At 40.3% G+C, this 15,521-nt stretch overlaps 1 protein-coding gene across 1 annotated transcript in view; it reads left to right on the top strand.

The window, feature by feature from the left end:
- Positions 1–15,521, top strand: part of igdcc3 (immunoglobulin superfamily, DCC subclass, member 3) — a 67,096-nt gene that overhangs the window by 41,403 nt on the left and 10,172 nt on the right. Inside the window, exons 3-7 of the mRNA XM_035652032.1 lie at positions 5,154–5,298; positions 5,411–5,541; positions 5,852–5,989; positions 8,739–8,897; positions 12,663–12,828. Coding sequence (XP_035507925.1) covers positions 5,154–5,298; positions 5,411–5,541; positions 5,852–5,989; positions 8,739–8,897; positions 12,663–12,828 — 739 coding nt within the window. The remainder of the gene's footprint in view (positions 1–5,153; positions 5,299–5,410; positions 5,542–5,851; positions 5,990–8,738; positions 8,898–12,662; positions 12,829–15,521) is intronic.

Genomic DNA, 15,521 nt, shown 5'->3' on the forward strand with positions numbered 1-15,521 from the left:
TTCATACACATTCACACCCCGATGAATGGATATGGATTTAGATATCACATAAATGCCAGATACAATAAAAACTATAAGGTATGACAGGAGATGTATTTTGAATTGTAAAGTAAAAAAGAAACAATGAAAGGGAAAGCTAAACTGCTACAAAATAAATAAAAGCATGCTTGTAAGGCCGTTTTTTTAAGCCACATTACAGCTATATTGGTTGGAGCTTTTAGTATAAATGATCAGTGGAATAGATCTGGTTCCTGAGCTTTACTGTACTCATGAACATCTGTACATCTGCCACCGGAGCCCAAGTGACAGATGTGCAGCTCAACTGATGCTTTTGCATATGAAGGTACTGACACAGGAAGGTGTTGATGTGCTAAAGCATTAAAGGAGGAGAATGAGTGTTTGTCAGAGGCAGGCAGGGTACAGCCCACGCATGTGCAGCCCTTCCTTTCATAAGTGATAAGCATCATGCACTGCAAACCAGCAGATCAGTGTGGAGGAGTGCAGTCCAGGCTTGGTTACAGGGTGGAGTAGGGGCTGGAAGGGGGGGGTTCTGTGCGAGCCAATAAAATATCACATCTGCATTAAAATGCCATCTCTGGGGTCCCAGCACAGGGTCTGCTATTTCAGGGATGCCTATTTAAAGGCTGTTGAAGTGTGGGCTCTCCATGCTGGAATAGCACCGTACACCATCTCCATTATTTATGGGCCTCATCTCTATTTTACTGGTTTACCGAGGTGGGGGTGGGGTGCGTACGGCAGTCATCACCGGTGCTTGAACAACATGTGCTTAATGATGTCACAGCCCTGAGAGGACTCATGGGGGTGGGGCGAGGGTGCGATGAAAAAGAGAGCAAAACGGGTGGAGGGGAGGTGTGTGTGCTGTGGGGGTTGGCTGAGGTGAGGGGAGATGTGCGGGGGGGCGATGACATTACAACATGGGGGTTCACTGAAGCTTTACGCCATAGCTGCAGGTCTGAATGGTGCTGTAGGATGTCTGTCCCTCTATTGGCATCATTACCTCTGTCATATCAATGAATCATCCCCAGCACGGGAAATAAATATCCACATGTGACCACAGGTCTGTAAAAAAAAAAAGGGAATGTCTTGGTCACCACAGTTGGAGCCGTTACAGAAAACAGCACAATTTGGGCTTTAATCACCTTAATTATTCTCTGTTGTGTATTTGTGCGTGTGTGTATGTTTAACTGAGCAATAAAGGAATGGACCATTACTTTGAAGCCATTAGCCAAAAAAATTATTCAGCTAGGGGTCATTTAAATAATCACCATTTAATCTACATTTCTTCATTAGAAAGATCTGAGTGGTTCATAAGGAAAAGGCAGAGCTTACATTTCTGTTGTACATGATCAGTAGTGTGGAATTGAAGACTGGGGGAATTTGTCAGTATCGACTGCCTTTTTAGCTTTTCATTGGCCATCGAACCCAATAATCAGCAGTAACGCATCTGCACTTGGATTCATATCGTGTGTCTTTGTGAGATTCCAGGATAAGCAAATTTTCACTCACAAAACAGATTTTCATGTTAATTTCCCACCTGTTACTGATTCATTTTATAACTATTTAGTTGTAAATTGCGAGACAAGCAGTGGGGCCATGCCACTCACTCACCAGTTGGCTATTATTAGATGAACATCGTTTTGACAAGAGCTGATTTACAGGTCAGCTTCCCATCTAAATCACCATGCTTCACATTTCCTGTCTGTGACCTTCCCTCATATTACTCCCTCACTCATTCTCCTTTTGTGGTTGTCACCAAGGAACCGTCAAACATATGTTCCACGAGCAATCTCCTCTCTGTGCACTTGTGTGTGGATTTCTTTTTAGTATGCACCCCAACCATTCTCTCCCTTTTTGCGGTAATGAGACCTGCTCCATTTAAGACAGAAACATCATGCTGGTAGTGGACAGTCTTTAATCACGTGTAAGTGGCTGTCAACTTAGCAAAAGAATAAGGAAAAACAATAGAGGAACTGTTGGGGCTGGGTGTTGAGATGAGCAAGTGCCTCATGTATGTCAGTCTTTTCCTTCAGCAGTGGCCTATCCATCGATGCACTTGTAGGTTTCTGTTGAAGCAGTTCTCTGCATTTGTTTGTATGTGTGTGCCGTAGCCAGGCTACATCACTTTAGATTGACTCTGTAACCTTTTCGACAACAAAAGGCACATGCACAATGCAGATTAGGAACAGGCTGTTTTCCTTTACATCCAGCAGAGATCGTTAACAAGTTTGCACTGTTTGCTCTGCTGCTGTATGTGTTTATCTGCGTATGTAACCCTATTGTGATTTTTCTGATTGTGTCTGATTCTACGAGTGTGTCGATAGTCGCATGGGTGTGGGCCTTTTAGAGATGCCATGTTTTATGCATGAGGGCCAAGGGTGGGGCCTGTTAGGGGGGAGCCAGATCAGCGGACACCATGACTACTTGGCAGAGATGCACAAGAAAGCTACAGGCACTGGTCCTCCTTTTTAACTCCTTTGTTCTTCAGCATTCAAGTGCAATTTTGTTTCTTTCTCCATGTCCCCAGTGATCCCCAGTACACATGGACAGTACAATCAGCAGAGGCGTGCATGCGTGTATCTTAATTTGAGACTGTATTCTAAGACAGCAAGCTTCTTAGATCACATAAGTCACTCTAAGCTCTTTGTTTTCTGTGTATTGTGTTTTAAAGGATTCCTAGCTGTGTCACTACATCTAACCTTTCTGCACCAGCAGTGACAGTGCCTTCAGGCCTTTAATTCACTGCTACACTCTGCCGGTCTGTGCCTTGGGCTCCGCATTACAACAAGCCAAGACAGAAAGTATTGCTGATTGTTTTTGTTGTAACTCATCTCGAAAAAAGAAGTGAGAACCCATAAAAATGTTCTTACGGGCCAATATTCTGTCGTTTGAAACGCAGTAATTTGATTGATACTTTTCTTTGCAATGATTTTCAATGTTTTACAACTTTAGTGAATTGAAATGAAAGAGAAGAAGGTTCTAGGGCTTGCAGTGGTAAAAGAAAACAGTCATTATCTGAAGAACATGTTAAGAGTTATATGTACTATAACAGAGGGTTGGTGATGAAATATTACTGATGTTCTCTATGACTTTTAAGCCATCTATGCTTCGCAGTGAGGTTCGCCTCAAACATTTTATTGCTAGAAGGTTGTGAGTCCCGGGTGGTAAAATTGCAGTTGGGCCCTTGAGATAGGCACTTAAGCTGAATTACCTCAGTAAGATGTACAGCTGTTTAAGCGTTGGCTTACAATAGAGAGGCTAAATAAAAAGTATGAGCCCAAGAAATCTGTCAAGCTGTGTAACAGTCAGATTTTCTATGTTGTTGGTTTTTTTTTATCTTGTAATGGATAGTGGAAAGTGAATGTGCTACCTCTTCTCACAGAAAAGTAATAGATTGGAAAGAATCAACTGTCACTACTGGAAGAATAGTAAATTAGCATGTTGAAATTTTCATCAGAGCTCCATATATCCATTCAGAGATCTAAGGTCAAGTCATGTTGGAGAATGCCACACTTCTCATTAAGCTCTGAAATGGAATAATCACCGCACACAGACCACTGATGGAGCCATATTGGTCTAAAGTACTATCACTCTAGTATCACTCTCTCTCTCCATCCCTGTGTTTCTTCCATGTCTTGTTTATTAACAAGAATGTTTGTGTTTTTTTTCAAATAAAGACATTTTACACTGTACTATACCTCTACATCAACCCTTTACAACAAAATAAAATAAACACGAAAGACCCATCAGTAGAAAAGACTCAAGGCAGAATTGATAAGTCAGTAACAAAATTGAATGCAATATCCGCAGTGCAAACAGGAGCAACAAAAACAATTAGTGGAAGGACAAATACACAACAACCAAGCATGTCTCTGTCATAAATAAAGCCCTCTGAGTTGTGCTGCTTACTTCTTGCTCATCCTGTAAGTAATGAATATAGGTTGGGAAGAGCAAGAGGTTATGAAATAATAAGGGGTCTGTCGCTCTTGTTATGCTAACAGTGTTCAGATAAGTCCTCCTTCGTCCAAGTTAATTATGGTCGACATTTAAATGAGTACACTTGTGTTGAAGAAGGTGGGGTAACTGTGGAAGAAGAGGGCCTCTCTCTAATTGAGTTTGTCGCTGGCTCCACCTTCGATGCCACATTTGTTCTGCTGGGAGTAGATATGTGAAGTGCAGCTGAATGAGGCTCTCTGTAAGGATAGTGATACTGGGTTTGTTACATGGTGATATATTTTCTGAGTTTTGTCTGTGTTGTCTGTGTTAGCATGAGTTTTTAAAAACGTGCCTGACCTAGATACTAAATGATAACGTATGGCAGGAAATCCATATGCCTCACCTCAGCAACTGATTGACTGTGGCCCAGATACAGTTGTACGTGTGTCATATCTCGCTTGAGCAGAAATGTCAGATAAATGTAGGATTTGAAGGTACACAAATTCCTACTGAAAGAAGACTCTTCCATCATTCAAGTGTCTCCAACAACATTTGTGTAGAAAGAACATAAAAAGAAAATCATTATTTGGATCACAAAGGCATCACTTAAGTGGTCATGGGTGTCACATATATCATACATGTAGACACTTACAAACCAGTAGACACACAATATCTTTCCGAACCAAAAGATTTTTCTTCAGAGAAGAAGGGAAGAACAATTTCTTCTTCCCTACATCAACTTTACACCTGGCAGTATTGTTCAATTTCATCTTCATCATCCTGCCTAAACTCATTATCTTTTTAGTACTGTGATGAGTAAAGAGAGAAGCGTGCACGATTTTTCGAGCACTGTTTTAAGACAATTCTTGTGTTCTAAATACAGCAACTCTACATTGATGTTTCTTTAGTCAGTCAGTCAGCATTCACGCAATCATTTTCCCTTATCTTGAGTGTTCTCTATGATAGGTGTTAATGAATGCATGCATGTGACACACAGTGCTGTTGTGAAGCTCTTTTACTTTACCCTTGCAGACAAATTGACTAGATGGTAAAGGACACAAGATAAACTTGCCAGGAGAATTTCTGATGATTTGTTCGGTCTATAAATATGTATGTAGTGTAAGCAGCCAGGCTTGCTGCCCTGTAGCTGTGTCGTGATGTTATGACCTAATATCCCCTCCCTCTCCCTCCCTCTACAGCTATGGCAGACTTCCATGTCCAACCAGAGTCGGTGCATGCTGAGGAGTCTGGTGTGGCTAGATTCCAGTGCCAGATCCACGGTCTGCCAGAGCCTGTCATCAGCTGGGAAAAAGATAACCGTCCGGTGGACACCAAGGACGAGAGGTTGGACCACACCACATCACTGAGTGACATTTATTAGAGACGCTGCTTTATAGGTCATTTATCAGGTCTTGTTGTACTTATTTCCTTCTGTCTTGTATCTTTTTTCTCGCAGGTACACTCTTCTGCCTACAGGTGTTCTGCAGATTACAGGAGTGCGTGATGAGGACAGTGGAAAGTTCTGCTGTGTTGCCCATAACAGTGCAGGAGTGAAACATAGCACTGAGGCACTGCTCACTGTTTCAGGTTGTTATATTTATTGAATCTCACATCTACATACACTGAGCAGACTTTGTTTTTGTCACACGGAAGCAAGGATATACATACTGATTGTAGATTGACTTAGCGTTGGTTCTCTCCATCACTTGAACCACTGCATTCTCCTCTGTTTATCTACCAAGCATTATTCCGGAGATTTTACGAACCTATTGTTCTTCTGATCTTGGAGATACAGCATATCGAGTTAATGCACTCTAGAGAAATTCAATTAAAGGATGCCATCCATCATGCTCATTCCCATCTTATGCTCCCCCTCTTTCCTCTTTTTTTTTTCCAGGCTCCCAGTCATCTGTTTATAAAGAGCCTATGATCCTGGTCGGTCCAGAAAACCTCACTCTCACTGTTCACCAAACTGCCATCTTGGAGTGTGTTGCTACGGGATACCCTCGGCCCATTGTGTCTTGGAGCAGACTAGGTGAGAAAAACTCCTGATCAGATCAAAGAAAAGGCCCATGCATAAGAGCATGTGTAGTTTCAATTTTACATTTTGTGCATGTGTGTTTTTTTTGTACAAACACACTGTGTGCATTCACGCATGTGGAATCTGAGTGTTTCGTGTGGGTAGAATGTGCTTTGTGTCCTCATGTGTTTGTATGTACTCTGCAGCGCAGCTTTGATCTGCCCTGCATTGTGTAATGTACATGTGTGCACAGAATACATTTGATACAGTAGAACATCTATTGTGTACTTGAGGCAGTGGGACTTAACATTGGGCCTTGGGGCTAAACATTATGTTCGACTCTGTGTTGATAAATGCATGCTTCATCTCTGCATGAAGTTTAACCTCCTCCGAAGAACTGGATAGCCTCTGAGTAATTGCTGTGAGGTGCTGAGACAATTACGATTAGTTTCCCCTCCCACAAATCTTTTTCTTGACCATCACTCAAAGTATGTCGTGACCAATTTTTCAATCTGGTTTCTGTTTTCTTTAGCTATTATCCAATCTGATTTGCTGTTCCAAATGTAAATTGCTGCCCCTCCCAAGCAGTTGGGCATAATCAGATTGAGGGTATTGCCTTACACAATGTCGCTAGAATGAAATGCTAACACGATGGGATTTGTATGTATTAGATTATGGCAAGGAGGCTGGGATAAGCTGCATAATGAATTTGATAGTTTCACATCAGTCACTCCTTAATGCCAGAGTTTGTTTGTATGCTATTCATTGAACAGCACCACAGGCTGCTAGCTTGTGCTCTTTCTTTTCTGACACTAAGTTAATTAGTGCCTGACAGAGAGAAACTGATGGAGGGGGCAGAGAGAGAAAAGAAATATAGAAGAAAAAGGCAAGAAAAGAACCAGACTGCATTTGTTGAGACAAAGGCTCACTGGACTGTAACTTTTCAGTGCAGTGAGTTAGTAATAATGGAAAAATAGCAATAAAACATCATAATGACAAGCGCAGAGCAAAAACACTTTTCAAGCAGGTTAGAGTGATTTATTCCATCTCAATAATTTGTCATGATTAATTACAAATATTGTCCTCTTCATAATTCATCACCACAAGATTACATCTTATCTAAATGAACCTGCAAGATTTCTTACAAAGAGTGCAGACCTTAGTTCACACTGGTTGCCAGTTTGTTTTTTAACTGACTTTAAGATTTTTATGATTACTTCTAATGGATTTAATGGCCTTGAATTGTTGACTTCCATCATGAAAGCTGTGAGAGAGGTTTGGTCTTTGGAGAAGAGCCGTTTTAATCATCTTTTAATCATATCTATAAAGGGAATGTGTGTTTGCTGTTATAATTACTTTTTGCAGTGTAGGACCAGTGACCATATCTGATTAAAGTGTATCTCAAAACTGCTTCATGCTGATTTGATTGCATGATTATATTCTCTTTGTTGTTCATTTATCAGATCTAATTTTCTGTCTGTTTGGTAATGGCTTTATTTCTATTTTGTTTTGTTTCATATTATCATAAATCATTTTGACACGTGCAGTTATTAATTATTTGATTATTATTATTATTATTATTTGATTACAAACTGGAATTTAAACTTGCCTTGCCTTAATTATTTGCATTAAAGATCTGAAATTACTCCTAAAAATACACTGCTGACTAGTGACCATATGGTTTGAATCTCTGGCTGGTGCCAATCTCCCTGCCTCCCTGACTGGCCTTTTAGCACATCAAATCTTACAGGCTTACAGGCTGCAGATGGAAGTCATAGATGGGATTAAAATGCCCCCTTGGCCCCATAGCTAATATCAGAGACAGACTGAAGTCATTGTTGGGGTTGAGACTGCAGACAGGGAGCACAGGAAAGTACAAGCTTATCATGTAAGTACAGAAGCAGCTATGGATCGTGTAAGGAGATAGGAGATTAGAAGTTGCAGTTAGATTTTCTGGTCCCATCTGTGGCGACTGGAACATCTCCTGTATAACTGTTTAAAAGCAAATGTACTCCAAGGCTTAGTCAGACAAAGACACGAAACAGGTTCCTGCTTGAGTGTGAAAGTTTTAATTAACTGAACAGTCTTTAGAGAAGCTGCACTTGCCATAAAAACATTCATCAATAGTAAAACACCAGAAAACCTGATGATTCTTTCTCAAGAGAAATATATTCTTTAGCATGTCACTCTAACAACCACCACATGCTCCCAGTGAAGACAACAAATTACAGCATGTACGCCATTCACACAGCAAACACAACCTGAGCGACCTTCATCTCTTTCTTATTCTTCTCAGATAAGATATGATAAGATGTTCCTTTATTGATCCCCCTTAGGAGAAATTCTAAATTGACACAGCAACATAGGGCAGTGTAGTGCAAAAGAAAGAGTACAGAAGTGGAGGTACAACAAGATATCACAAAATAAAATATTACAACACAAAATAAATTATTACTTGTGCTGGCAGCTTTGTCAAAAGACATTACAAAATAATCGCACACTTCACAGTGAAAACTACATCCTTGACCTCCGGGAGGTCCAGAAATTGCCTTTGTCAACTTGTGGCTGTAAGCGTAAAATACATTTAATTAGTCTTTCTTGCAGGAGATTTAAGCCCACTCTCATCTTTACTGTAGTACACACACACCTCCATTCACCCCCAACTAATGTGAACGCATACTGTACATGTGCTTTTTTTTGCTGCCCTATTTAAATTCTTTCCCATCCTTCCCAATTGCTCCCTGTCTCTTTTTCCCCTGAGTAGACGGCCGTCCCATCGGTGTGGAGGGAATCCAGGTACTCGGCACAGGGAACCTGATGATCTCAGATGTCGGTGTGCAGCACTCGGGGGTCTACGTGTGTGCTGCTAACAAACCTGGGACCCGTGTTCGTAGGACTGCTCAGGGACGTCTTGTGGTCCAAGGTGAGGTCTGGATAAAAGGAATTTGACGTTTGGTTGGAGGAGGGAAACTCAAAGCGCACACATACAGCCGTGGTTAGGTGATAAGGTAAAGCTTGTGAATTCTGTGGGTGGACCTCTGTGCAGTCACCCTGACTATCATATGATAACTTCACCAACTTCCCATCAGCCAACACTTTTAGTGGTGTTCAATGGCATGCACAACCCAGCTGGAGGCACCTCTAGTTGAACCAGAGTTTCATGTGGGTGGACTTCAATTTAAATCCCTAATTCTGAGCGAATGGGTGGTGCAAATCCGTCAGACTTAAAGGTTTCTGCATTATTGCCAACCAAAGCATACCACAACATTTTAAACTGATTTTCTACCTTCCATGCAGCAGCTAAGATGTTCCATTAATGTTGGTTGACAACAGCATAAATCAAACTAAGAAGTGTTCAACTTTTCTGGACAGTAAAATGCTGTTAAAGCAAGTTTTACCAATAAAGGCGATTCCACACAGACAAGAATCATATAGAAGTATAGTGAGGAGGCACATGTGATTGCATCTTTTTTTGCAAATTGCTTTTTAGAGATAGGGTTAACAAAGATTGTTTTTAGTTTGGAGGCACTGAGCACAGTGTCCACAGGGATACGCATTATTAGAGATGGAGCTCAAAGGTGTCCGTTGGGAGAAGGTTTTGAGATTATGTTGGTAGGAACTCCATAATCATGGATATTAGTTCCTGTTTAAAACCGGAACCAAGGCAAATGTATGAAAGATGAGTCAGAGGATAAAATATGTCAACGGTTTGCAAATGTTGCTCAAATCTGTGGTCTTGTTTTTTTGTTCAAAAAGGCGTCTTCGTGCAATACCTTTAAAAGTATTATTCAATTGCAGGGTTTGATCTTTATAAGACATTTAAGTTCTGTCTCAGGCTAAGGACAAACAAACCCTATCCACAGAACATAAACAGAATTATTCAGATACATGTATATGATTTAGTGCAATTGTAAAGCTAGCCGTACTAAAAATGTCTGTTTTCAAAGCCCAATACACTGACGCTGTATATAAGATGTTGATAGTTACAGCACGGTTACAATCATAGAGAACAACCACTTTGATTGTTACCCTGCACCAAGGCCAAGTTTGTGAGGTATAATTGTATAGGGTCTCTCAGTGTCACAACACGGCAAAGTGACATTTGAAAGCAACTCAGGTACATATAGTGCCTTGTGCAAGTCCAATGAGTCTTTAATATAAGATTGTAGGATGTTTTTATGGATCATATCTAAATAATGCATTCATAAATACAGTAATGTTAAGTCTTTTACATAAATGAAATTCTATAAGAAGCAACCCTATATGGAATATGTCACCCTGAAAGTGTTTAATGGTAGGTTAGAGAGACGGATGGTTCTGACCAATGAGATGAGGCCAGGTGTGGGTGGCCTTGTGCATTATTTTCACAAAGCAGGAAACATCCAACATCTGCCTCACTCGCATATTGATCAGATGGACCACACTTTCGCTTCAGCCCATAACAGTATTGATCCTGATCAATATTTCATTTTATCTGCCTGTCAAGTCAGAGACAAGCACCAACCCAGCAGAAACAAAGAAGAAAAGCCATGGATGTTAATTACGTGTCAATGTGTTTGGTTCTTGTGATCGATTTGTGGAAACAAAGATTTACTGTTAACTCCAAGCAAATGTAGTTGGGGTCTATTTTTATTATAAGAAAAAAATATGTGCATATGCTTGAAGAATTAGTCAGTGTAATGTAAATACGCCAATGTGTTGCATTGGCCATCAATTCAGAAAAGAAGTTCAATGGTCAGTGACATATACAGATATAGTAAATCAATTAGGCTAATTTTGGCTCCTTTGGGGTACAAAGAGAGAGACAAGAGAAACAAAGACCGAAGGAGTGAGAGCCAAAAGGGAAAAACAAGAGCAAGATGGATGGATGGCGCTGATGATCTAACCCACACCCATACAGGTGAAAAATCAATATCTTTCCAAGCTCTGTCTGGCCTCCATCTTTAAGAAAGCCCTCAAAGAACTCTGCGAGGGAGAGAGAAAGAGAGAATGAAGCCAGGAAAGAGGTAGAAATAAATGAAGGGACCATCACACGCTGTCAGCAGCCTCCATTCAAGCGCCTAAGGGTCCCTTAGCTTTTCCAATGGGAGAATGAAAATGCTTACATTGAAAAAGTGTCAGACAGCATTTTGTCTGTTAGGGTGGGAACAAGAAGAAGGGCAGTGGGGGAAAACAAACTGAAAGAGAGGGAAAATATTAAATTGGACAACAAACGACAAAGATGTTTGAATGGCTAAACATGTGGCTTATGCATTAAAGGATAAGGGTGGTGTTATTCAGTAGTTTTCTTCATGTCTACAAAAGCCTTGAAAAGATCAACAATAAATCAGTCCTGCTAATAAGTATCGTCTGGCCAAATACTGATGTGACTTATTCTTCCCTGCTGTAGAGCTTCATTGTTCCTGATATGTTCCTTCATTAGGTTGGACACTGCAGCCTTAAACACTCACCAGTGCACCAAATGCCTATTAATCCACAGCTGTAAATAGTCCCCAACAAATGCACTGTTTTGTCGTGTTTGAGAAACTTTTACCAAAAACTGCGGTATCCAGCCATTTACCTGTGGCCCTTTGCTGCGTGTCATCCCCCCACTCTCTCTCACACTCTCTCTCTCTCTCTCTCCCCTCCTTCTCTCATATCTAATAAAGGCAAAATAGCCACAAATAAACATCTTAAAAAACACAAGCCAGAAACTCCCAAACCTTGTTTTAGGTTCGTTATGAATACACACACTGATCCAGACTTCTCTCTGTGTTAAAACACACTCAACAGGCACAATAAATCAGGTTTTTTTTTTCCCAACCAGAATCTGTGTTGAAGCTGTAATTTTACAATTTGACTCCAGTTACTTAGTCCCACTAGATAATGATGAGTTAAATGATTGGGACAGCGGAGCTTTTTTTTTTACAACAGGCAATATGATATTTCAGCTTTCTACCCTCTAGTGATAACTTTGAGATGTTATAATTACCATAAAAAAATGTTCTGAGTTAATATGGGTATAAATAATTCAGGCTATCAAATCACTGAAAACCACTGGGACAATAATGCGTGCAAAGGAGATGATACAATACCTCAAATAAAAACACCGACCCAGGAATTAAAACTCCAGCGGATGTAACTGTAATTACTCTCTGATTTAAAGTACTTGCTCTTCTAAGAGAACCGTTTCATATGAATAAGTTATTACCACTAATTGACCATAGCTGCAGGCTTGTGGCATGGGATGAGACAGGATATGATGAAACTGTACACTGCATCATTTTATTTTCATGTAACTTGTCTGCTCTCCACTCTCTCTCTAGATTATTTGCCTGTACCTTCATTGATCTGGTATCTCTTATAATCCTGCTAATTGACCCTGAACTGTAGGTTTGCAGCAGTATTTATACTATACTTCTAAAATACAATAAACCACTTCTTATTAATAAATGACAGCGGCCTAGAAACCTTGCAGGCTTTCATATATTTCATCTCTCATTCTCACTGTTTTTTTTATTAATCTTTTTGTCCCTTTATTTTTACACTGTTCTACTTCTTTCTTCTTCTCTTACAACTTTTTTGTATCGTATTGATGATTTTGGACCTCTATATCCTGCTCAAATTGTTTCTTTCTCTTGCAGTGTCTTTTTTTTGGTTGTGGGAATCTGACCAACGTATCTGACTCTCTGTTTCTTTCCTCTTTCAGCCCCAGCAGAGTTTGTTCAAGCTCCGCAGTCCATTGCTCGGCCTGTCGGCACCACCGCCATCTTCACCTGCCAAGCACAGGGCGAGCCTGAGCCCCAGCTCACCTGGCTGAAGAACGGGCAGATTCTGGAGCCACGGGGACACGTCAAACTCAGGAACAACAACAGGTGAGGAAAAAAAACATTGCTTTGTATATTTACATACATTTATTCATATATACATGAAGAATACCCACAGAATCACAAGGGTGAGGAAAAAACAACAAAGCAAAACAACAGTAGCCCTGCAGTAAACATATATTTAGTGAAGTGTATCATTTTCAGGTTTTGAATAAAAATGGCTTTTTTAACATTGTAATTTGTTGTGTTGTTAAGGAAATAAGATGTCTGCTTGTGACCACAGTGCATTTTTATTCTCGTTACGCTTTTTTTTTTTTACTTTTGAAGGGCTTACATCTGATGAACCAATTTATTGCTCATACATATATATTCTACATTTAGACATGGTAATATAGTATGAGTGATTTTGGTACCACTTTAAGCCACCCTTTATAAAGGCTTTGTAACTCTCAATTAATGGCTTTATAAATGTATTAATACGTTATCATCATTCATTCATAAGCCATCGTTGAGAGTAACTTTTGGGCTGCAAGGTTGTGGAAAATGTAGTTGGTGTTTACCCTCCAGCAAGACACTCGTCTTTATAGCTTTTAAATTCATCAGGAGGACTAATAGACCACTTTCCTTCAGAAAAGATCTGCAGAGAATCGGGATTAAAATCCATCTCTTAAAGACCCATTAACATTACCATCCCAGATTTCTCTCCCAACCACCACCGCACTCACTTACAAAGCTGGACCCAGCTTACAGAAGTAATAAGGATGTCACTATCAATCACCACTGCCTTGATCAGATTATTGGCTTCATCACATGTTCAATTTCTTTGCGTTTCTGTTGCTTCTAAGACGGCAGCTGCTGGAATTCATGCCTGCCAAGACATGAGGCTCAATTTATTTTGTGCCTTTGTACGTGAGCAGCGTATTGACTGGAGGTTGGATGCTTTCCCATGGCAGTCCCCAGGAATGTCATGAGGAGGAGGACCCCGCAACCAGCTCTGTTCATTACCAGCATTGCAGTGACTGTTTTATTGTGTTACAGTACTGTATGTGACATGGGAGTACGAGATAATATTGAGGATTAATTGCATGTAGGATCTGCTTTTCTTGCTTAAGGTTTTGTTGCCATTTGAAAGCATGAACTGTTTTTGGCTTAGGTTCAGTGAATATGAAGGTGCATATGAGTTTTTTAGGCTGATAACATGATCAAGTGTCTCCTGTTTTCTTGCACATGGTGTGAAGGCATTAATAAGACATAAGTGTCTAGCCTTTTGCTAATACGGCTGTGTGTGTGATTGTGAACGGCTGTACCCTACCCATCCAGCAAATATGCTTTTGAGTCAATATTGTTATGTATTACTGGACATGGAAAGTTACATTTTTCCTGGTGACCCTGACATCCAACCATCCGTGTATGTTGTTATTATTCAGAGAGAGAAATATGAAGTGAATACATTAAATATGCACCAAAAAAATCGATACTTGCACTCTGTTGCAGTGAGTGACGAGAGCAGACACCTCCATCGCTCATGTACACCGCTCCGCTCCCACTTTGCTTCCACCAGTCTGTGTTAGTCAGGGAGATGGAGCATCGGGCTAACAAAAGAGGGAGAAGAGTGGAAAGAAATAAATGGGGGCCAGGCAAAAAAAAAAGAAGAAAAATGAACGGGTGGTCAAAAGAGAAATGATGAGTCGGCAGGATAAACAAATGAGGAGAGAGAGAAAAAGATAGAGCGGGTAGTCAGAGCATCACAGCGTTTCCACTTGCCACCATTAGTGTATGCTGTAGACCTGCTGTAATATGGATCTCATGCATCACAAAGCCCACTCTGTGATTGGTAAAGGAGGCAGGCCTCAGCTTGAGATCTACCATTAGCTAATTAGCTCATAAACTCAGCTAGTTGACCAGAAATGTAGTCAGCCATTTAGAGAACAGAGCAGCTTGGTGTACATCCAAAAGAGTTTGCACTGTGTAGCTGAACTGTGAGCTGAGTAGAGAGGACACATTACTGTCTGTTAATTCATTATTGCAGTATCTCGTATTACAGTAGGGCTGCAACTAACAACTATTTTCATTATAGATATACCTTATTTTTCTCTGTTAATTGATTAGTTGGTCCATACAGGGCCGCTGTTGGCCATTTGGGTTTCATTCTGGATCCAGCAAGCCATTATGCTTTGCCCATATATATCAGGGTCCCCTAGGTTTCTGGAGGGCTGTGGTTGCAATCGTCACTTTTTTGACTAAAAACTATGCATTTTCACATAATATCAGACTATTATCATCAAAATATAAAAAAAAAACACACACAGGTTGTAGTTCACATTACACACAGACATTAGCAAGAAATATGTCCTGAACTAGAATTTATTTATAGATATTAAATATAACTAAATGTTGTTTCTAGGGCAGCAACAGTAAAGTTTACATTGCAAAGTTGCTATACACACTCAATAATATCTCACTAGAAATGACATCAAACACACAAACATCAGTCAGTATCAGTTTGTTGTCCTGTCCTATCGAGAACATGATAACACTTCTCGCTGTGCTCTGTATATAACATTATAATTATTGTCAGGAATGATCATTAGGCTGCTCTGGTGCCCCCTCTGCACTTGGTGCCCTATGTACAGCGCGTGATGCATGTGTATGTAGCAGCAGCGAAAGTGGTGGAAACTCAAATGTTTTGTTTTGTCCACAACCCAAAGATGTTCAGTTTACTGTCAAAGAGGACTAAAGAA

The sequence above is a fragment of the Morone saxatilis genome, unplaced genomic scaffold, assembly GCF_004916995.1.
Source record: "Morone saxatilis isolate NCDOM2014 unplaced genomic scaffold, NCSU_SB_2.0 Contig11, whole genome shotgun sequence".
Classification (NCBI taxonomy): Eukaryota; Metazoa; Chordata; class Actinopteri; family Moronidae; genus Morone; species Morone saxatilis.